The 21154-nt window shown below is 44.9% G+C and overlaps 2 protein-coding genes and 1 long non-coding RNA gene across 3 annotated transcripts; 2 read left to right on the forward strand and 1 right to left on the reverse strand.

Annotated features, from left to right (window-relative positions):
- Positions 1–264: 264 nt before the first annotated feature.
- LOC122471965 (zinc finger protein 789-like) lies at positions 265–9732 on the forward strand. Its single transcript, XM_043561218.1, has 3 exons — positions 265–438; positions 3355–3432; positions 8288–9732. Exons 2-3 carry the CDS (start codon positions 3364–3366, stop codon positions 8423–8425), a joined length of 207 nt encoding a protein of 68 aa, XP_043417153.1. The 5' UTR covers positions 265–438; positions 3355–3363; the 3' UTR covers positions 8426–9732.
- A 384-nt stretch (positions 9733–10116) lies between these two features.
- ZNF789 (zinc finger protein 789) lies at positions 10117–13428 on the forward strand. Its single transcript, XM_043561217.1, has 2 exons — positions 10117–10694; positions 12079–13428. Exon 2 carries the CDS (start codon positions 12099–12101, stop codon positions 13089–13091), a length of 993 nt encoding a protein of 330 aa, XP_043417152.1. The 5' UTR covers positions 10117–10694; positions 12079–12098; the 3' UTR covers positions 13092–13428.
- LOC122471966 lies at positions 12462–20383 on the reverse strand. Its single transcript, XR_006294319.1, has 3 exons — positions 20092–20383; positions 18504–18548; positions 12462–12566 (listed from the first exon to the last, which is right to left on the reverse strand). It is a non-coding gene; the product is annotated as an uncharacterized LOC122471966 (long non-coding RNA).
- Between the last annotated feature and the right edge of the window lie 771 nt (positions 20384–21154).

Consider the following 21154-nt stretch of genomic DNA (forward strand, 5'->3'; position numbering starts at 1 on the left):
TTGGGATTCTCTCTCCTTCTCTCTCTGCCCTTCCCCCCCTCAAAATAAATGTATAAAACATTTTTTAAAAACCCACGCAATTGCACAAGGGCCCATCTTAACGCATTCTGGTTCAACTGGTGTGGGAGGGGAAAGTCTCGCCGTTAGAGTTTTCAAAACCTCCTTGGTGATTCTTGTTAGAGATTCCGAACTGCTTGGCTGGGCGGGAACCGGCTGGGCGGGGCCTGATAGTCACGTGCCCCAACCGGGACCCTCTGCGGCAGTTGATTGGCCTCGACCAGGGGTGCGTGAGACGGAGGCCCCTTCTCTATTAAGCGGACCAGAGAGTTGCGAAGCCTCCGAGCTTCCTAGAAGGTACGCTGGCCGAGAAGCTGGGCTCCCCGCGCAGGAATAAGGGTCGGCGAGTGGCGCGGGTTTCTTCCGCATTCGCGCCCTCAGGTAGGGGGTTAGCGGAGGGGCGGCGACCTGTCACGGGTCTTGACCCGAACCTGGAGAGGGAAGCCCGGCCATGGGGGCCGCCGCAGGTGGACACTGAGGTCTTCCCGGAGGAGATGGCACCGCGGAGGGTCGGAAGCAGGTCTAGGAAGAGAGGAGCTCGTGTGATGGGACGGGTGGGTGCGGCGGCAGAGCCACGGTGTCCCCGCAACGGAAGGTGACGGGGCTCGAGAGACAGTCCTCACCCCCCGCCTTCGGGGCAGGTCGCAGGGACTTAAGGGAGCGTCTTCCTGAAGATGTCAACTTGTGAATATTTTCCGTGGCGTCGGGTCTTCAACATTAAGGAGGAACAAGTCCGATGAATGAACGGCTGGTTAATAGTGTGGTTCGGTTCGGTTTGGTTTGGTTAGGTTATAGACGAAAAGGAGATGTGATCGAACGTTTCCAGAGTTCACATTGTTGCGAAGTGGCGTTTTAGATTCTGACTTCCAATGCACGGTAGACGGGATAGTTAGGTAATGAGAGGGTTGAGGTCCCTTTCCCAGTCTTGAAGCCATCGATCAGGACGTTTCTTTGGAGCGCCTCCATGCTTAAAAGGCAGAGCAGAGGATCTTCCAAGCAGTGTTTTTAGGGTACGTGAATGGTGCGAGGGATGTTCTTTTTTTTTTTTTTAATTTTTTTTTCAACGTTTATTTATTTTTGGGACAGAGAGAGACAGAGCATGAACGGGGGAGGGGCAGAGAGAGAGGGAGACACAGAATCGGAAATAGGCTCCAGGCTCTGAGCCATCAGCCCAGAGCCCGACGCGGGGCTCGAACTCACGGACCGCGAGATTGTGACCTGGCTGAAGTCGGATGCCCAACCGACTGTGCCACCCAGGTGCCCCGCGAGGGATGTTCTTAAAAACGCACTTAGAGAAAGCAGAGTTCACCAGTGGCCAGAGAAGCACAAAAAAAAAAAAAAATCACCTGGATCCCAGTAACTATTGTTACTACTGTAACAATTGTGGAGGGCCACAATTTGGATGTACCCTAGGCCAACCACCCATGGCTGTGGAATCAAAACTTGAACTGCCCTAATTTCCCCAAAGTGCAGACTCTCCTGCAGAACTTAAGCTTTCCTCATGTCAGGGTGACTTGTAGCTTCCTAGCGCGTCAGCTGCAGACCAGTCAACTTGTACAGTGCTTCTATTCTAAAATAGGGTTGTAAGTTTCTAGTAAACGATAGAAAACAAAGCTACTTCCTCATCTCCTGTGTAGGGGGCAGAAAAATAACTGTCTTTCTCAGTTCTTAGCTGAGACTCCTGCAATAAAAGATTAAGAAACAGACAAGTCTATTTACATGCATACTTCATGTATGTGTGGGAAATACCCACGGAAAAATGAGTAACTCCTGGGGTGGCTTAGAATTCAGTCCTAAATACCATCTTTTTTTTTTTTTTAAGTGTATTTATTTTTGAGAGAGAGAGGGAGACAGAGAATCCCAAGTAGGCTCCTCACTGTCAGCTCAGAGCTGGACACGGGGCTCGAACTCACTAAACCGTGAGATCATGACCTGAGCCGAAATCGAGTCTGACACTTAACTGACGGAGCGCCCCAGGCACCCCTAAATACCATCTTAATAGGGAAAGGGGAGAGAGGATGTAGGCCTCTTAGAGGAGAGTAAATGCTTTTTAGGAAAGATGAACGGGCCCGTAGAAGAATAGACAGAAGGTCCAATAGTTTATGACAAAGTTTGTCTGGGTGTTGTGTCAACGTCTAGTCTCCTCTCCTGTGACACAAGTCTATCTTCCCTGGTTGGCGAAACTCCCTGGGAGGGGAATTTATGACACTTGAGTTCTTTTTGGAGGATCTGTCTTTAGGCATACGCAGGGGGTTCAGAGAAGGCCTTTCTCTGCGTTTGCCTCTTTTCAAGTGCCTGAAGCTCGAAATAATCATGGGGCAGCATCTTCTCTCCCCTTCACGTGCTTTCTGAACTGAGCTGTGACTGCCGAGAGCTCTCAGCTTCTTCACGCTTTCGGCTTAGAAGTCTCCTTGTTTGTTTCTCCCTCAAGAAAATATTCATATCAAGTAAAGCTCTCTGAATATCCTTTTGACAGTGATTACCTCTGTGTATATAAAATGTAGCCTGAAATCTCCAACTGCCCTAACGTCATTTTGTACTCTCTGAGCTGATTCTGTGTGAGATGCAGAAATAAATGAAGACCGCCCTCCCCACCCACCCCCCAAAATGCGAATGAGCAAAGGCTCTTCATTCAGAGCCTGCCACAGCAAGGGAGGGAGCCACTGTCATGTGTTTAGCAGAGACTCAAGGCAGGCAGGGGAAAGTGGGGTGAAAAAGGGGGAAGTTTGGATGTACCCACTTTGGAGGCTATTGGCTTGGGAAACGGAACATCCTATGTGGTTGGGGAGGGCTTTCTCTGTTGGTCCTAAATTGGAAGAAGGAAGTAAAAATTCAGGATAATCTGGCAGTTATTGACCAAATCTGGATGTGGGGCTGATTGCTACACTGGCTGTGGTTTGGGTTCTGGGCTGGTTGCTACAGGTGGTGAGCCAGAGTTCTGTTTTTGTCTATGGTCTTGTCCCTTTGTGTATTTAGTCTTTCAGTGAGAACGTATTCTACAAAACATACTCTAGGGAGAAGGGGAGGGCGGGGCCCTTGGATAAAGCTTTGGAAATTGAGCTAACTTCAGAAATTCCTGAAAAGACTCTCCTAGCAGCTCCTTTCATGTTATCACCCATTTTGACACCAAACACCGTGACTGGGTATTAGCTGAGGTTTGTTGGCCTCGTTGGACTTCCCTGTCCCAGGGCTGCCTGGTGAGAGAGCTTTAAGTTCTGGCCATACAATCGCTTCTCGGCCTTTTGGCTAAGATCAAGTGAAGTTCTGGCCATACTCATCATCGTTTTTCTCCTTCAGTCTAGACTGATGGCTGCAATCCTGCCCCATCTCCAAGACCAGGATGTGGAAGCTGTATTCGTGACAGCTGGGTGGAAGGTGAGCTGGGCGGCTCCTCCCCTTCCTTAGGATACTCCCTGTGGCCCTGCAATGGCCTTGACTCCTTTGTTCACGTTGAGCCATCTTTATTAATTTGGGGACTTTTCTTTCTTGGAAGGTATGATGTAAAGAGCTTGAACTGTGGGCTCAGGTTCAAGTCCAGGCTTTGTTTTAGTTGTGTTACCTTCAGCAAGTCACATAAGCTCTCTGGGCCTCAGTTTACTTATCTGTAAATGGGACGATGATAGTTCTTATCACAAGGAGTTGTGAGTATTGAGACACGAAAATAAGTAAGTAATACTTACCATAGTATCTGGTTATATTTTAAGCACTCTGCAAGCTTTAGCTACTGTTACCATAGTCATTGATTGTTTCTGTCAGTGAGGGATACTGTGTACCTACTGTGTACCAGATACTATCCTTTGTGCTGGGAGATAAACTCTACCTGAAGGAGTTTACAGTCTTTATGGAAACGTAGATATGTAAACAGATTCTTGTAATATGGGGATAAGTTCTGATCTGCCCGTGTTAAAGGGAACAAGAGCAGCTTAGTTACTGAATTTGTAACATTACAGAGGATGATTATGAAAAGTTGAGTTTAGGGGCATCTGGGTGGCTCAGTCAGTTAAGTGTCCAACTCTTGATTTGGGCTCAGATCATGATCCCATGGTTCCTGAGATCAAGCCCTGTGTCAGGCTCTGCACGGACAGCTCAGAGCCTGGAGCCTGTTTCCCATTCTGGGTCTCCCTCTCTCTCTGCCCTTCCCCTGCTCATGCTCTGTCTCTCTGTCAAAAATAAACATTAAAAAAAAAATTTTTTTTTAAGTTGAGTTTAGGGGCACCTGGGTGGCTCAGTCAGTTAAGCGTCTGGCTCTTGATTTCAGCTCAGGTCATGATCTTATGGTTTGTGAGATCGAGCCCTGCGTCAATCAGGCTCTGTGCTGTCCGTGCTTGACATTCTGTCTCTCTCTCTCTCTCTCTCTCTCTCTCCCCCTCCCCTGCTGTCACTGTCTCTCTCACAAAACAAACATTAAAAAAAAGTGTTGAGTTTAAAGTTAAGGAGACAAGTTAGGATGCCATTGCAACAATTTTGAAAGGACAGCGGGACAAGGAGGGAACAAGGAGTCTGTAGCGCTCTTCTGGCTTCATGGCCAGTGCGCCCTGACCGCCAGAGAGTCTGCAGCGCTCTTCCGTTCCTCCGCTCCGTTGCACAGCCCGTTCTCCCCTTCACAGGCAAACTCACATATTTGCATTTTAAGACTGAACTAAAAACTCTTCTCTGTGAAACCCTCCCTGACTTCCTACATTAGCATCACTCTGCCCTGCGATCCCAAGTGCGTGGACATAGGGAGCAGTTGCAGAGGCTTGATGAGGCTTAAACCGGATGGTGGCTTATGGAGTGACAGGAAGTGAGTGTGTAGTTTTCTTCTGGAAGCTGGTCCGGTAAGGGAAGGAGAGAGAGCCAAAACCAGAGGAGAAGGAAAGCACGGAACATCTTCTTAAAGATAGGTGAGATTTTGGCATTTTTGGTGGCGAAGGGGAAGGAGTTAGCGGAGAAGTAAGTGTTTAAGAAAAACATTCCTGTGTCTCTCTGCTTTCTCCTTTCATGCTTTCACTTCACTTCTGACATCAGACATGCAGGTGCTTTCCTGCACACATCGGGCACTTCCTTGACACCAGCCAGGTGCCCTGCAGTTTAGCTCAGTTTTGATGCTCTCTGCAAGGGTTAGCATCGGATGCCACAGGTTAAGGGCGCAGTCCCACAGGACTGCCCCTCCCCCACTTCCGACACCAGCCAATTGCAAGTCCAGGTTGTCACCTGTGCCTTGAGTGACTGACTATATATTTGGAGGTTCCCATGACTTCCTTCCTTGGGTTCGATTAATTTGCTAGCGTGACTCAGAGAACTCAGGAAAACCGTTTACTTACTAGATTACTGGTTTATTACAGGCTGTAGCTCGAGAACAGCCACACAGAGGTGCGTAGGGCAAGGTGTGGGGAAGGGGCACAGAGCTTCTGTGCTGAGTGTGCAGCACTCCCAGCACCAACTCAGGCTCGACAGCCCCGAAGCTCTCTGAACCCCATTCTCCTGGGTTTTTATGGAGACTCATTGTGTGGACTCGATTGATTGCGTCATTGGTATTTGGTGATTGATTGGATTTCCAGCCCCTCTCCCTCCTCTGAATTGGGGTGGAGGGTTCAAACCCTCTAGTCACCTGGTTGGTTCCCCCTGGCAACCAGCCTCCCAGACTTGGGGCCTTTCCAAAGCTCACCTCTTTAACATTAAATCAGGTGTGGTCAAAGGAATTTGTTGTAAGGTGACATGCCTTTGTGGCTCTGGAGCTATTTCAGAAACCAAGGGCAAAAGACCAACTATTAAGAGATGCTCCTTTGCTCTTATCCCTTAGGAATTCCAGCGGTTTTAGGAGCTCTGTGCCAGAAATGATGAAGATTAAATCTATATTTCTTATTATAAGTCATGGTATGGTAGGGGAGAAGAGGGTAAGGATATAGAAAAGGCAGAGTGCTGTCACTGGATTAAGACCCTGGGGGAAGACACGAGGGAATGGAAGCAGAGGTGGAGGCAGAGGGGCAGCGGTTGCTAGAAGAGCCTCTTCTGCTGAGGTGGGGAGGGGGAGGAGTGAGAACACAGGTAATGCCTGGTGGGAGTGTGAGAGGGGTTAGGGAGCCTGTGCCCCGTGGGCTCTTTCCTGGGACATAATGGGCAATGCCTTCCCAAAGGGAGTAGTGGGGGTGAGTCACATGTCCTCCTAGCCCCCTCCAAGTACCTCCCACTGGATTGTTACCATGTTGACTTCCATCTTTCCCCACTGGACAGTTCACTCCCTGAGCAGGGACAAAGGCTGCTACAGAGTCAGACAGATTGTGCATGTAGCAACCCCCCATTCACACAGCTGTGATGTGAACTGTGTTCTGCAGGATTGAACAGTGCACAGCCTGAACAGCTATATCCTGTGGCCTCAGTAGGAACCTTTATTGCCGGCCTACAGCTTGAAGGCTAGCAACTCACTGGTGCCCAATAAATGTTTCTTGAAAGAAAGAGAGTGGTAAAGATATAGAAAACCCTGAGAAGGAACATGAGAGAGCAAGAGTTTGGGGCAACATTAAAGGCCTGACTCTCAAACTGAGTGTATAGAGATAACTTGGTGGGAGATGAAGCCATTTTATTCCTACCTGTTAGCCTTCATGTAGAGCAGAGAATGTCAGCTGAGGAGACTTGCAGGGCAGCTGTGGTAAAAGGAGGGACATCTGGGATGGGTAGTGAATGGGAACTTGAAACCACAGTCCTGGAAATCAGGCGTGGTAGGGAGGAAAGAAGGGTCATGCAATTTGGGAGATTCTGGTGTCTGTTTCCTGAGGGGGTGGGGGTGAGTATTTCCTTTTCCTGATCACCCTTTTCGTGCACAGATAGCCTCTGATGCTACTCAGTTTGTCCTAATAGAAGGGAGTGTGGTGGGCAGATACTCGGCCTCTGCTCCAAGAGCTCCCGTGGTGGGAGGCACCTTCTGTTCTCAGCCCACATGAGTTGAACAGAGTTGCAAATGGAAACTTCTACAAAACTTCTACCCCGTAGTACATTGTACCAACGGTCTCTGTTTGTCCCCCTCTGATATATGTTCCACCCTCCCCCACTTTGGTCTGGGCCCTGGGAGGCTGACCTTCACACACCATCGATGGGTTCTCTTGCCCTCTGGCTTCCAGCTGGCTTTTGGCAATGGGATGGAAGGGGTCAGGGGACCAGAAACCTGGAAGAAAGTGGTGTCGGGTTTTATTCCCACAGCCCCGTGCCTGTTGGGCTGTGGGATGAGAGTGGCCGCAGAGCTCCAGTCTTCTAACAACTTTCTGGATTCCAGTAACCCCTCTCCTTCCGTCTTCCCCTTCAGACATATGGGTGATTGTTCCCCATGAGAGCCAGCCTGGCATGCGTCTGCGTGCCTTGTTGGCTTCCATGAAGCCTGTCCCTTCCTTTGCAAATTGTCTGCACGCCAACCTATCCTCAGTGACCTCATTTGAATGTGCCATCTCTTTCCCAAGGGAATCTGGGACAGAAATATATTATTTGTTAAAGGTGCTGGTATATGGAGCAGGGTCAGCAAACTGACCTGGACCCGGTAGTCAAGTTTCACTGGAACACAGCTCTGCCCATTCACTTACCTGTTGTCTCTGGCTGCTTTTGTGTGACAGCAGCAGAGCTGAATAATTGTAGCAGAGACCAAATCACCTGAAAGCCTAAAATGTTTACCATCTGGCCTTCCACAGAATAAGTTTGTCAGGGTGTCTGGGTGGCTCAGTCCGGTTAGGCATCCGACCCTTGATTTTGGCTCAGGTCAGGATCTCATGGTTTGTGAGGTTGAGCCCCGCATGGGGCTCCACACTGACAGCATAGGGCCTGCTTGGGATTCTCTCTCTCTGCCCCTCCCCCACTCACAAATGCACATTTTCTCTCTCTCTCAAAATAAATAAACTTTAAAAAAGAAAAAGTTTGTCTACGCTATAGTATAGAGGAAAGAATGAGCTTGGCCAAGTCACTTTACCTCCTCAAGCCTCACCTGTAGAATAATGATAGTTCACAAAGTCGTTTTAAGAACTGAGGTTGGGGGCACCTGGGTGGCTCAGTTGGTGAAGTGTCCAACTCTTGATTTCAGCTCAGGGCATGATCTCACGGTTCATGAGTTCAAGCCCCGTGTCGGGCTCTGTGCTGACAGTGTGGAGCCTGCTTGGGATCCCCTCTGTCTCTCTCTCTCTCTCTCCCTTTCTTGCTCGCTCTCTCTCAAAAATAAATGAACTAAAAAAAAAAAAAAAGAATTGGGGCTATAATTAGTCTCTGTTTTCAGGAGTCGCTGTCATTTGAGGATGTGGCTGTGTACTTCACTAGAGAAGAGTGGGACAAACTTGACTGGGCTCAGAAGGACCTCTACAGAGACGTGATGCTGGAGAATTACAGGAACATGATCTTGCTGGGTAATGAATGACTTGGCTTGAAGATTTGGCTCCGAGTGTCTACACAAGTGCTCAGCCCCTTATTTGCAATTCTAAAATCAGAAAAGCTTTGCAAACTAGAAGTTTTTTCATAACTCATCTGGGCTGTAAGACCCAACCTGAAGTGTTCAGGTGGTAAAACCTGATCTCTTCTACTGGAAGCTGTGTATCATCCTTCTTTTTCCCATGTGGTCATCACATCTATATATTTAGCATACCAGAAATATCAGCGTGTTTGATTAAGGGTACGGCTCCAACCCCTGTTGGGGGTGGTACATAATAGAAAACATACACACCAAGTCACCTTCCTAAAATCCAGAAAAATTCTGACCTGAAACGCAGCTGGCCTCTACAATGTTTTCAAATAAGGGATTGTGGACAATGAATAGTTGCCTATTGTTTTAGAGGTCAGAGACGCTTAATCCACTCCCCACCCCGATCCGAATCTTCCTTATCTGTAAGACCCATAGGAGCTGAACGGTTTATGGCTGATTTGGATTCCAAAGGTTAGCTTCTTTTTCTCTTGAAAAGTCTTTTTCTTTCTTCCCTCTGGAAATGGGTTCCTTCTTTGTTTGCAGCATCACTGGGTGTCTAGGAAATGATTCCTAACGGACTTCATTTCTGAACCTCCACTGCTTCCCCACTCACGGACCCTGCCTTTGGCTTATTGCATTGCAGAGTCTCCTCCCATGGGCGTTTTCTCAACAAATCTCTTTCTGGGGTCCAGCTTTGACGCCCACACTGACACTCTTGCTACATACAGTCTTGACCACCTCCTGCGGGATTGTCTGCCCACCTCTGGAGTTTCTGATGTTTATTTTCCTTGTAGAAGCATTTACAAGAGCAGACTTGAATACACACAAGGTACAGGAACGGGAGAACATTCAGGGGTAACACTGTTCATATTTTGGAATGTTTCCATCCAGTTTTTCTCTCTCTCTCCTTTTAAAAAATGTAGCTGAACAGAGGTGCCTGAGTGGCTCAGTCGGTTAAGCATCCAACTCTTGGTTTCAGCTCAGGTCATGATCTCACAGTTTGTGAGTTCGAGCCCTGCGTTGTGCTCTGTGCTGACAGCATGGAGCCTGCTTGAGATTCGCTCTCTCTCCCTCTCTCTGCCCCTCCACTACTCGCACTGTGTCTCTGTCACTCTCAAAATAAATAAATAATCTTAAAAAAATGTGGCTGAACATATTCTGTGTATAATTTTGTAATTCCTTTGAATCTTAACTAATGTTAAGCTTTGACATTTTCCCTATGTTATTAAAAGCCCCCATAAATACAGTAAATGATCATAATGTAATTCTGTTGTATGATCTGTAATGTTTAATCATTTTCCCATTTGGGGATATTTAGTTTGGCTTGTTGTTGTTGTTGTTGACTTGTTTATGGATTTATCACCTACTATACTTAATGTTCTAATGGATGTTTGTGACCATAAATCCTTATATGAATTTCTGACTGTTCCCAAGATCCAGAATATTGGTGTTAAAGGGTATGGGCTCTTAGTCTCTCTGATTATTGAATGGCCTTTCACTAACAAAGTAGGAAATAAAAATCATCTGCAGGCCTACTGCCCAGAAATTACCCCTGTTAACATGTTGGTTTACTTTTTCCTAGTCTTTTCATATATATTAATACTTAATGTACATATACCCACACATATAGTTTTTAAAAACAAAATTTGGGTCATACTTCATGAGTTTTTCATTCTCCTTTAAGATATATAGGGAACATTTTCCTATTTTAATATTCTTTGAGCACATGGATTTTTAGGATCTAATACTTTTGCCTTCACTGAATTCACGTTACACTGTAGCTGTTCCCATCCTGATGTCTACTTTATTTCCAGTTTTGCATAGGTACAACTGTGCTGAACATCTCTGGCACATTAATCTTGTCCTGATTGTTCCTTAGCCTGTATCTCTACAATGACCAAATCTAAGGGTGTGAATATTGTTGAGAATTTACTGAATCTTTCAGTAAAGATTGTTGGAGTTTCAGAAAGATTGTGCCAAATTCTCTTCTTACCAGCCCTTTTGATTATTGCTCTTATCTGTTTGCCACTGTAGACTCAAGGGGGTTGAGGCGAGCGCTGGGACCTCTCTCTGTAACTCACTAACCACATCCCATTTACTTCCCCATGAGTAGGATTTCAGTTTCCCAAACCTGAGGTGATCTGCCTGCTGGAGCAGTGGGAAGAGCCATGGATCCTGGATCTACCAAGAACTGGGACTAGGAAGGCTTCCAGTAGTGCTTGCCCAGGTGGGTGAGGAGAGGACCCAGTCCAAGTGGAAAAATCAGGAAGGGGCAGGAAAGCACCTTAGTGAAGCCCCTCGTGTGCCCCCCAGATCCTGAGCCACATGTTCAACATCCATTATCCCACTTATTCATCCCTGCTGCCCTCTGAAGGTAGTACGTAAGTGTGGCCATTAGACCCATTTTCCAGATGAAGAATCAAAGATTCAGATGTCACACAGATTGACTTACAGTTTTAAAAACTATATCAATCTGTCACACAGATGCAAAGCTCATGCTCGTTCTACTGCGGTAGAGTGTTTCTCTGAACTCTTTTTCCAAATCAGATACTTCTTTCTTCTATGCTCGTTACTTATCCTTCCCCTCTGTTTTCCTCTCATTCCTTTGCCTTCATCCTGTTTGTCATATCCCCACGGTGTTTCTCAACATACCTACTTTTTCCTACTTACTATGTCCTGATTGCTGCTTCTACCTTTTTTTCACATTCTTGTGTTCCAGAGTTTCTCAGCCTCTGCTCTATTGACATTTGGGGCTAGATAGTTCTTTTTTTTTTAGTTTTTAAAAATGTTAATTTGAGAGAGCGAGAGAGAGCATGAGTGAGGGAGGGGCAGAGAGGGAGGGAGACACAGAATCCACAGCAGGCGCCAGGCTCCGAGCTGTCAATACAGAGCCCGATGTGGGGCTTGAACCCACAGACCACGAGATCATGACCTGAACCAAAGTCAGACACTTAACCAACTGAGCCACCCAGGCGCCCCAGGCTGGATAATTCTTTGTTGTGGAGGAGATGTCCTGTGCGTTGTCAGGTGTTGAGCCATATTAGCCTCTACCCATTAGGTTTTAGTAGCACCATCCCAGTTGGGACAACCAGAAATGTCTCCAGACATTGTCCAGTGTCCCCCAGGAGGCAAAATCACCTCTGATCGAGAACCTCTACTCTATTCCATTGGCCTTTGTACCTACTTCCCTCGGGTTCCTTTTCTCTTGTGTCTTATGCTCTCCATTTTTAAAGAGTTGTTTCTCTCAGAATTATTAAAAAAATACTAACCTAGAAAGTATAAGATGTCACCTCTCCTATATTTATGTGACTTCACTGAGTACCAAGAGTAAGTTTTATTTTTCCAATAGTAGTGATGTATTTACTCAGTTCTCACTTCTCTGACACACACTTGTGCGTTTTTCAGTCATTCAGTTGATTTTGAGAACTCTTTCTGGTGTCAAAGCCGAGAGTCCTGTGGAAATCAGAATTTGGGCCTCTTTAGCAGGACAATATAACTAAGCAAGCACTTCATTTCACTTGAGTGTCTTCCACACACACAGGTGGCTTCTTTTTTTTCCTTCTGTGATGTGGTGGGCAGGTCATTTCTATGTTTTCTTTTTATTTGGTTAGGTTCTGAAGCCAGATGGAAGATGAAAAAGCCAACTCCAGGGCAGAAGATCTTTAAAGATTTAGAGTCGTGTAAGACATCGGCAATAAAGCAGCAAACAGCCAACGGACCTTCAGAAAAGTTACGTAAATGTAACAAATTGGTGGACATTTACAGACTTGCCTTTCCCACTATTGGTGATGAATGCAGTAAGAACTTCCTTCAAAACCTTCACCTTATTCAAGATCAGAATGCTCAGACAGGGAGGAGGCGTGGCCAGTGTGATGAGTATGGAAAGCCTTTCAGTCAGAGATCACTGTTTTTGCAGCATAAGCAAATCCCTCCAAACGCAAAATCTTACAAATGCAGTGAATGTGGAAGAGTCTTCAGACGTCAGGCAAATTTTGTTCGACATCATAGAATTCACACATCAGAGGACCCCTTTGAATGCGACATATGTGGGCAAGCCTTCAAACAGAAGTCCACTCTTGCTGTCCATAAACAGTGTCACCTGCAGAAAAAGCCATATAAATGTCATGACTGTGGAAAATGTTTCCGTCAGATGGCATATCTTATTGAACATAAGAGGATCCATACCAAAGAAAAACCCTATAAATGTAGTGAGTGTGAAAGAACGTTTAGTCAGAATTCAACCCTTATTCGACATCAGCTAATCCATAGTGGAGAAAAACCCCATAAATGTGTCGAGTGTGGAAAAGCCTTTGGTCGGCATTCGACCCTTATGAGCCATCAACAGATTCACACTAAACAGAACACTCATAAATGCAGTGAATGCGGGGAATGCTTCAGTCGGAATGTAGACCTCATTCAGCATCAAAGAACCCATACCAAGGAGGAATTCTTTGAATGTAAAGAATGTGGAAAAACTTTTAGTTTTAAGGCAAATCTTCATCGTCATGAGGTCATTCATACTGGAGAGAGACCTTACAGATGTGAGAAATGTGGAAAATCTTTTATCTGGCGCACAAGCTTTATTAAGCATCAGGGTACTCACAGAGAACAGGTATCTGTGTGATACTAACTGGAAAAAGACCATTTAAAGACCAGAACTGGGACACCTGGCTGGCTGTCGGTGGAGCCTATAACTCTTGATCTCAGGGTTGTGAGTTTGAGCCCCACGTTGGGTGTAGAGATTACTTAAAATCTTAAAAAAAAATAAAATAAATGAAGACCAGAACTTACCACTAGTGTAGTTATGTGTAATTACATTGTTTTAAGAAAATTACTAACCGGAACTGAAATGGTTTTGCTTTGGGGACCCTCTTTCTGCAGCTAACCTTCTTGCTATAGTTAAGAATTACTTAATAGAGGGGTGCCTGGGTGGCTCCGTCGGTTGAGTGACCAACTTCGGCTCAGGTCAGGATCTCACGGTTTGTGAGTTTGAGCTCGGGCTCTGTGCTGACAGCTTGGAGCCTGGAGCTGCTTCAGATTCTGTGTCTCCCTCTCTCTCTGCCCCTCTCCCACTCATGCTCTGTCTTTCTCTGTCTCAGAAATAAATAAGCATTAAAAATATTTTTTTTTAAAGAATTACTTAATAGAACATGTAATAGGCTGTTATGTACAGTCTCCCTTGAGTCCCTCCCCCGACCATACTTTCATTCCCTCAAGTCAAGGCAGAAGGGAGGCCTAAAAACTATGTGGTTCCCTAGGCTGGACACCATTTGATGATTATGAACGATTTAAGAATGCTCTTCTTATTTCTCAATAAAACTGGAGGAAAAAAAAAAGGTTTTAATTAAAAAAAATGGGTGTAAAGAAATACCTTTCTTGGTTTCATATGGAAAAATTACCTGATATTACATTGGATTTTTAAAAATAAAGTAAGGGCTACTCACCTAAGAATGACTAAAATGTATCCATAAACTAAAATTAGTGTGCCACTAGATTCTACTGAGAGTTCTAAGTCAAGTGTTAACAGAAGCTGTTGGTGCCCCTGCCCCCTGCTTACTCCATCTGCTGGGCTTCATCTGACTTGCACTGTGTGTCTCTTGGTCTGCAGGCTTTTTTTTAAACCACGAAAAGGCCACTGCTCTGTAGGGTAACTAGCACATTTTGAGAGCAGGCCTCGACTAAAGCTTGATGGGAATTTGACAAATATGATATTCTCCCCTGGGGTGGAATAACTCTGAAGCATGTGTTTTACATGGTTTTCAGTTTTCCCATGGGAGGATTATGCATTCATTTACCTTGTAAGCTCCTTATCAGCTGTCTTCCCCAGCTATAGTCCTTGGGGAGCCATACCCTTTCTCCAGTTATTGCAAGCACATCCTTATGTTCAGGTTATGTAAGTTGAGCTGACCTTACAACTCTTCCCTACAGCTCACCAAGACAAGAACCCCATTTGAAATTCTAGTATCCTAAACAGCATCCTAGGTCTGCATTACAACTTGCTGCTATTTAGATCCTCTCCTATAAATCCCATCTAGTTTCTTCTTGATTTTATTTTCTTGCTCCTACCAATTCTATGACTTCTTACCCGACATATAAAAACAAATATCACTGAGAAAGGAAGTGGCACCTCAGAAAATTAAGGAATGTTAAGCCTTGCAGGAGGAAAATAATGAAAAGGGATAGATTGTATATTGGGTTCAAAAAGCAGTCATTTTGTAGTGGTCAGCATGAATTGGCTAGAAGAACCTACACAAAATTAAGAAGTTGAGACTTCTGACTGAGGGGGAAATAAGCCAGTGGGAGATAAGACCACTTAAAACAACTTTGGGAGATGGGGACCTATGTAAAAGCGCTTCCCTCCACTGCTAAGTGGAAGCCATATAAATCAATACACACATACATACATACATAGTGATTAGATACATAGGGGCACCTGGCTGGCTCAGTTGGTGGAGCATGCAACTCCTGATCTCGGGGTTTAAGTTTAAGCCCCACGTTGGATGTAGAGATTACTTAAAATCTTTAAAGCAAACGTCCTGATGGCAGCTCTCAGTTGTATGGATGAGAACTGAACTGGAGGTAAGTAATCTGGTGTGGGGAGACTGTTACAGGCAGGACACTTGGCTATATGAAGACCTAGATGCATGCCGTAAAGGTTATTCTTAGGCTGTGGCCAATGGCTAAGACATATAGTCTGGCAAGTGGACTTTGGACAATTAAAAATAAAGTGGGGAGCCCAATTATGATAAGCCCTTTGCTTCCCAGAATAATCCAGGGTGGTTCTGAAGGTAACATATTCTAGGCGGACCATTTGAAATGAAAGTGTGGATATGTGGGCATCCAAGATAAGTGGCCATGGAGACTCCCAAGCCATGCTGTCAAATCATCCCACATTCCATTGTGACACCTGCTGGGGCACCAATGGTTGTCAGAGAGTGTTTAGAACCTGCCAGGTTAGCACAGTGGGAAGTGGGCTCATCCCACTGCATGTGCCTGGTAGATTGCCCTGCCCCACGTCCCTTTCTGGAACCGTAGATGCCTCACAACCTCTGGTCCCTCACTCTCTGGTGGGGTTAGTGAGAGGGCCCAGCCATGTGCTGCTGCGGTTCCCACCCTGAGCCCCAGGAACTTCCCTTTTAACTCTATGCCACTGCCCTAGAGACCTCTGAGTCCCAAGCAGGGCACAGGACCTTCCAGAACAGAACTTGGAAATGTTTCAAAGACATGCTAAAGCAATAGATTTAAACGACCATATCACTTTCTCTTCTAGCTCCAGCCAGGAATTCTAACACTTTGTTAACAAATATCTGGACTTCCCATTTTGTAGGACAGGAGATGCTATGTAGGTGCTATGGGAGAATGTGAAGAATGGAAAGATTGTTGCCCTCTGTTATGGACTGAATTGTGTCCCCCAAATTCATACGTTGAAGTCCTAACCCCTGGTGTGACTGTATTTGGAAACAGGGCCTTTAAAGAGGTAATTGAGGTTAAATGAGGTGCTAAGTATGGGGCGTTTAGTGATAAGACTGGTGTCCTTTTAAGAAGAAGAGGGGGCGCCTGGGTGGCGCAGTCGGTTAAGCGTCCGACTTCAGCCAGGTCACGATCTCGCGTTCCGTGAGTTCGAGCCCCGCGTCGGGCTCTGGGCTGACAGCTCGGAGCCTGGAGCCTGTTTCCGATTCTGTGTCTCCCTCTCTCTCTGCCCCTCCCCCGTTCATGCTCTGTCTCTCTCTGTCCCAAAAATAAATAAACGTTGAAAAAAAAAATTAAAAAAAAAAAAAAAAAAAGAAGAAGAGATACTAGAGGCCTCTCCATCCACTGCACAGAGGAAAGGCCATGTGAGGACATAGTGAGAAGGAGGCTGTCTACAGGTCAGGAAGGGGCATCAACAGAAACCAACCCTGAGGGCACCTTAGCCTTGGATGTCCTGCCTCTAGAACTGTGTGAAAATAAATGTGTTATTTAAGCCACCTAGTCTGTGGTCTTTTGTTTTGGCATGAGAGCTAATCCACTCACCCTTTATAATCTAGGGTTCAGAGATGGCGTATTCACGTTAACTTACTGGCTATAATAGTTTGCATGGTAAGTGACAAAGCCTACAGATAATGGTAGTTTAGTAAAGGAAATATTTTGGGGTAGGATAATTGAGAAGTGACATTTTAAAATTGTTTTACAAGAGTCGACTTTTCCGTTGTTAATCTGGTGGGCTAGGGTCTGGGAAAAGGGATCTGGGATTAAAAGCATCTTGAACAAAGGCACGCATAGATGTGGAAATGTATGGAAAATTCAAGTAGTATGTAAGCAACAGTCAATGTGTCAAGAGGGTAGAAGAAGGGAAGAACAGAGGGAAAGCTAAAAGTACAGAGAGGACAGTCAGCTCTAAGTCTGTGGTGTTCCTGGGGTGCCTGGGTGGCTCAGTCAGTTAAGCACTGGACTCTTGAATTTGGCTCAGGTCATGATCCCAAAGTTGTGGGCTCGAGCCCCATGTTGGGCTCCACGCTTAAGATTTTTCTCTCCCTCTCCCTCTGCCCCTTCCCTGCTTACACACCTTCCCTCTCTCTCTCTCAAAAAAAAAAAAAAAGTCTGTGGCATTCCTCCAGTAAAAAGAACACTGGAATCAGGCTATCACTACTACTCTATTGCTTACTAGCTCTGTGACCCTGGGCAAATAACCTTGATAGGCTTGGGGAGAACAACACCAGGGTGATACAGCTCATGGCCCGCCTAAACAGACACCATGTCAACGCCCTCATTCTCAGCCCCAGTGCTAGATACGAAATCTCATTCATAAGTGACATTCTCCACATGACACACCAGACCCTGAACACACCCAGGCCAGCCCTCTCGCCATCCCTCCTGCCTGGCCATGCGCTACTATTCCACCACGTCCAGGATCAAGCAAGGGAGTTCTGAGAAGCAAGTGACTTAGTTTTGGGTTTTGTACATTTAGGAAAAAAAAAAAAAAACAACTAAGATGCAGTAAGGTGACAAGGCTCGAGTAGAAGACTCATAAAGGAATGTAATTTGGTACTTGCTTTGGGGGAATGTGTATTAGTTCACACGCTGATCAAGAAATTCTACTTTTGGGAATCTAGGCTTAGATTCTGAAGAACAATCAAGGGGGCGCCTGGGTGGCCCAGTCAGTTAGGCGTCCAACAGTTGATTTTGGATCAGGTCCCGATCCCAGATCCTAGCATCATGGTATCAAGCCCCAGTGTAAGGTTCCACGCTCAGCATGGAGCCCGCTTAAGATTCTCTCTCTGGGAATGCAAACTGGTGCAGCCACTCTATATACAGTGTGGAGGTTCCTCAAAAAACTAAAAATAGAACTACCCTACGACCCAGCAATCGCACTACTAGGTATTTATCCAAGGGATACAGGTGTGCTGTTTCTAAGGGACACATGCACCCCGATGTTTATAGCAGCACTATCAACAACAGCCAAAGGACGGGAAGAGCCCAAATGTCCACTGATGGATGAATGGATAAAGAAGATGTGGTCTATATATACAAAGGAGTATTACTCGGCAATCAAAAAAGAATGAAATCTTGCCATTTGCAACTATGTGGATGGAACTGGAGGGTATTGTGCTAAGTGAAATTAGGCAGAGAAAGATAAAAATCATATGACTTTACTCGTATGAGGACTTTAAGAGACAAAACAGATGAACACAAAGGACGGGAAGCAAAAATAATAAAAACAGGGAGGGGGACAAAAACATAAGAGACTTAAATATGGGGAACAGAGGGTTACTGGAGGGGTTGTGGGAGGGGGGATGGCTAAATGGGCAAGGGCACTAAGGAATCTACTCCTGAAATCATTGTTGCACTATATGCTAACTAACTTGGATGTAAATTTAAAAAATTAGAAAAAAAAAAGAAAATGAAAAGGAATAGCCTCTTCCTAACCATTCCCAGATATCTCACTGAAGAACTCAATATGCTCTGAAAATAATTATTTTTCAAATGGGAGTCTTTCTAAATAGAAAAGACTGGAAATAGTTAGTTTAGCGAATATAATGCTTGGACTGACAGTTACCTGTTTGAGCCACACATTTGTTGTCATCAGTTGATTCTTTTCATCCTAGGAAAATGACAATTAGAAAGATGTAAATTCAAATTAAGTGAACTTTTTGAGATTTTTTTTTTTGTCAGAAAGACCTCCCTGAGTCTTACATTTGAGGTGTTCAAAGTGTAAAGGATTCTCAACTTAAAAACAGTTAAATGGCATGGGATCCTAAAATATTATGCATATTTTGCATAAAATAAAAAATAATAATTAAAGCAACAAAAAAAAAGATTCTCTCTCTCTCTCCCTCTGCTCCTCTCCCCCATTGGACTATCCCTCTGTAAAAAACATAATAAAAATAAGTAAATAAATTGATTAAAAAAATAAAGAACAATCCAAATTATGTTAAAATTACACTGATATTCACTACAGCATTGTTTGCAACAACAAAAAGGAGTAATGGCTGAAATGACCAGTAAAAGCAAAATGGGACACAATTGTCAAATCTACTCAATGGATAATGACGCAGCCATTAAGCATAAAAGTTATGAAAACCACGTAAAACCCTTAAGACATAATATTAAAAAGATGTAAAATATAAACACTGTGGTTTTCATTACATGAGAAGCATGCAGAGAAAAAAAAAACAGAAGGAAATACAACAAAATGCCTATAACAGGTGATCAGGGTTGTAGGATTATGGGTAATTTCTTTTCCTGTTATTTTTCCAAATATCCAATAGTATGCTTATATTCCCTCGATTTAAAAAAAAAAAAAAAACCCGCGGGGAGGTGTCTGGGTGGCTCAGTCAGTTAAGCGCCTGACTTTGGCTTGGGTCATGAACTCATAGTTTGTGGGTTTGAGTCCCGCATTGGGCTCTGTGCTGACAGCTCAGAGCCTGCAGCCTGCTTTGGATTCTGTGTCCCCCTCTCTGCCACTCCCTGGCTCATGCTCTCTCTCTCTCCCTCTCAAAAATAAACATTACAATAAAACAAACAAACAAACAAAAAACCACAGGGGCACCTGGCTGGTTCAGTCAATAGAGCATGTGACTTTTGATCTCAGGCTTGTGAGTTCGGGCCCCATGTTGGGTGTAGAGATGACTTAAATAAATAAAACTTAAAAAATAAAATAAAAATAAAAAATAAATTAAAAAACACCCAAAAAACCCCAACCAGGTTAAAAAAAAACCTTACATGCAATACATGTTTGTGTGTAGAAAGATAGGATAGGCTCAGGCTTAGTTTCATTCCTACAGTTGAACCCAACAAGGGCAAAAAAGCAAACCCCATAGCCTTCCCTCACCAGGCACAGGGGTGGAAAGACGGCGCTGGGAAGTTAAATAATGATCGTTCTAACCCCCTTTCTGAGCTAGTGTTTCTTATCTTGAGGCGTGTGCATGCGCCACTGGCCCTCCACCACTACTACTGGGCAGAGGGGAGGAGGGGCAGGGAGAAGCGGCAAGCCATGGTGGGGTGGGAGCCCGTCACTGATGTAAAGGAAAAAACTCACGTTACTGGACAAGCAGTCAGATCACCCAAGTTCTAAAGCATCAACTGTGAGCCTCCACTTCCTTTCTACCTGGGAATGACAAGGTAGCTTACCTTGTCCACCTTACCTCGGTAGGATTGCTTGGAAGTCAAATGGAAAATGTCTATGGATGCATTTTATGGATGATAGAGTATTACATGTCAGTGAATACCCATTAACAAAACAAGCAAGAGTTGAAGGAGCTTCTTTCTGCCTTTGCTGTCCTCTTCTGGAACACCCCCAAGGATGCACTCCATACCACTTCCTTATGTCCTATACGTTAGGAAGCCTTGACAGGGGTGGCTGGGTGGCTCAGTTGGTTAAGCATCTGATCTTCGGCTCAGGTCATGATCTTGCAGTTCACAAGTTCGAGCCCTGCTTCTGGCTCTGTGCTGACAGTTCAGAGCCTGGAGACTTCTTCGGATTCTGTGTCTCCCTCTCTCTCTGCCCCTCTCCATCTCTCTCTTTCTCTTTCTCATAAAGAAAAGAAAGAAAGAAAGAAAGAAAGAAAGAAAGAAAGAAAGAAAGAAAGAAAGAAAGAAAGAAAGAAAGAAAGAAAAGAAAGAAAAAAGAAAGAAGGCTTGACAGAAAAAACATGTTTTAGGTTATTTGTTATCACAAGAGCCTCCCTCCCTCTCCCCTACACAGAGCGTACCAAAAGGTTTAATGCGACTTTCATCAAAAACCAAAAGTTCTCAAATAAAGTGCCCTTAATTTAATAAGCTTAGAAAAGGATACAATGATGGGAATTTGTAGGTGTATTTGGGTGGGGTTTCCCTTTGCCTCTCTTTTGAAAAGAAATCAACAAGACTTATAAAATGGAACCCCTAGAATGGGGAAGAAAGAGAAACTCTGCAAAGTTCATTTTTAAAAAAGCAAAAAATATAGAGTGTGTCTTGTATGTACCAAACTTTACACGGTGTTTTGGATCATCATGTATTTGAAATCCTGTCCACCATCAAAGCAGAAAGACAATTCTAAGTGTCACAAATATTTCTCAGGGCAGTGAGTGGAGTGGGCAAGATTTGGTCTGAAAGCAGAGGTAAGAAAAGAGAAGAGACCAGGACAGAACTGTTACAAGTGAGCCCTTGATGTCATCGGGAGGCCCTTCCATGGGACCCCCTCATCCTTTGGAAGGGCTCCCCACTTAC

Source organism: Prionailurus bengalensis, chromosome E3 (assembly GCF_016509475.1).
Source record: "Prionailurus bengalensis isolate Pbe53 chromosome E3, Fcat_Pben_1.1_paternal_pri, whole genome shotgun sequence".
NCBI classification, from domain to species: domain Eukaryota; kingdom Metazoa; phylum Chordata; class Mammalia; order Carnivora; family Felidae; genus Prionailurus; species Prionailurus bengalensis.

Bases quoted from the DNA above. Each gene is read 5' to 3' on its own strand.
- LOC122471965 (XM_043561218.1), top strand. From the start codon at position 3,364: ATGGCTGCAATCCTGCCCCATCTCCAAGACCAGGATGTGGAAGCTGTA. The intron at 3,433-8,287 runs GTGAGCTGGGCG...CTCTGTTTTCAG, and splicing joins TCGTGACAGCTGGGTGGAAG to GAGTCGCTGTCATTTGAGGA.
- ZNF789 (XM_043561217.1), top strand. From the start codon at position 12,099: ATGAAAAAGCCAACTCCAGGGCAGAAGATCTTTAAAGATTTAGAGTCG.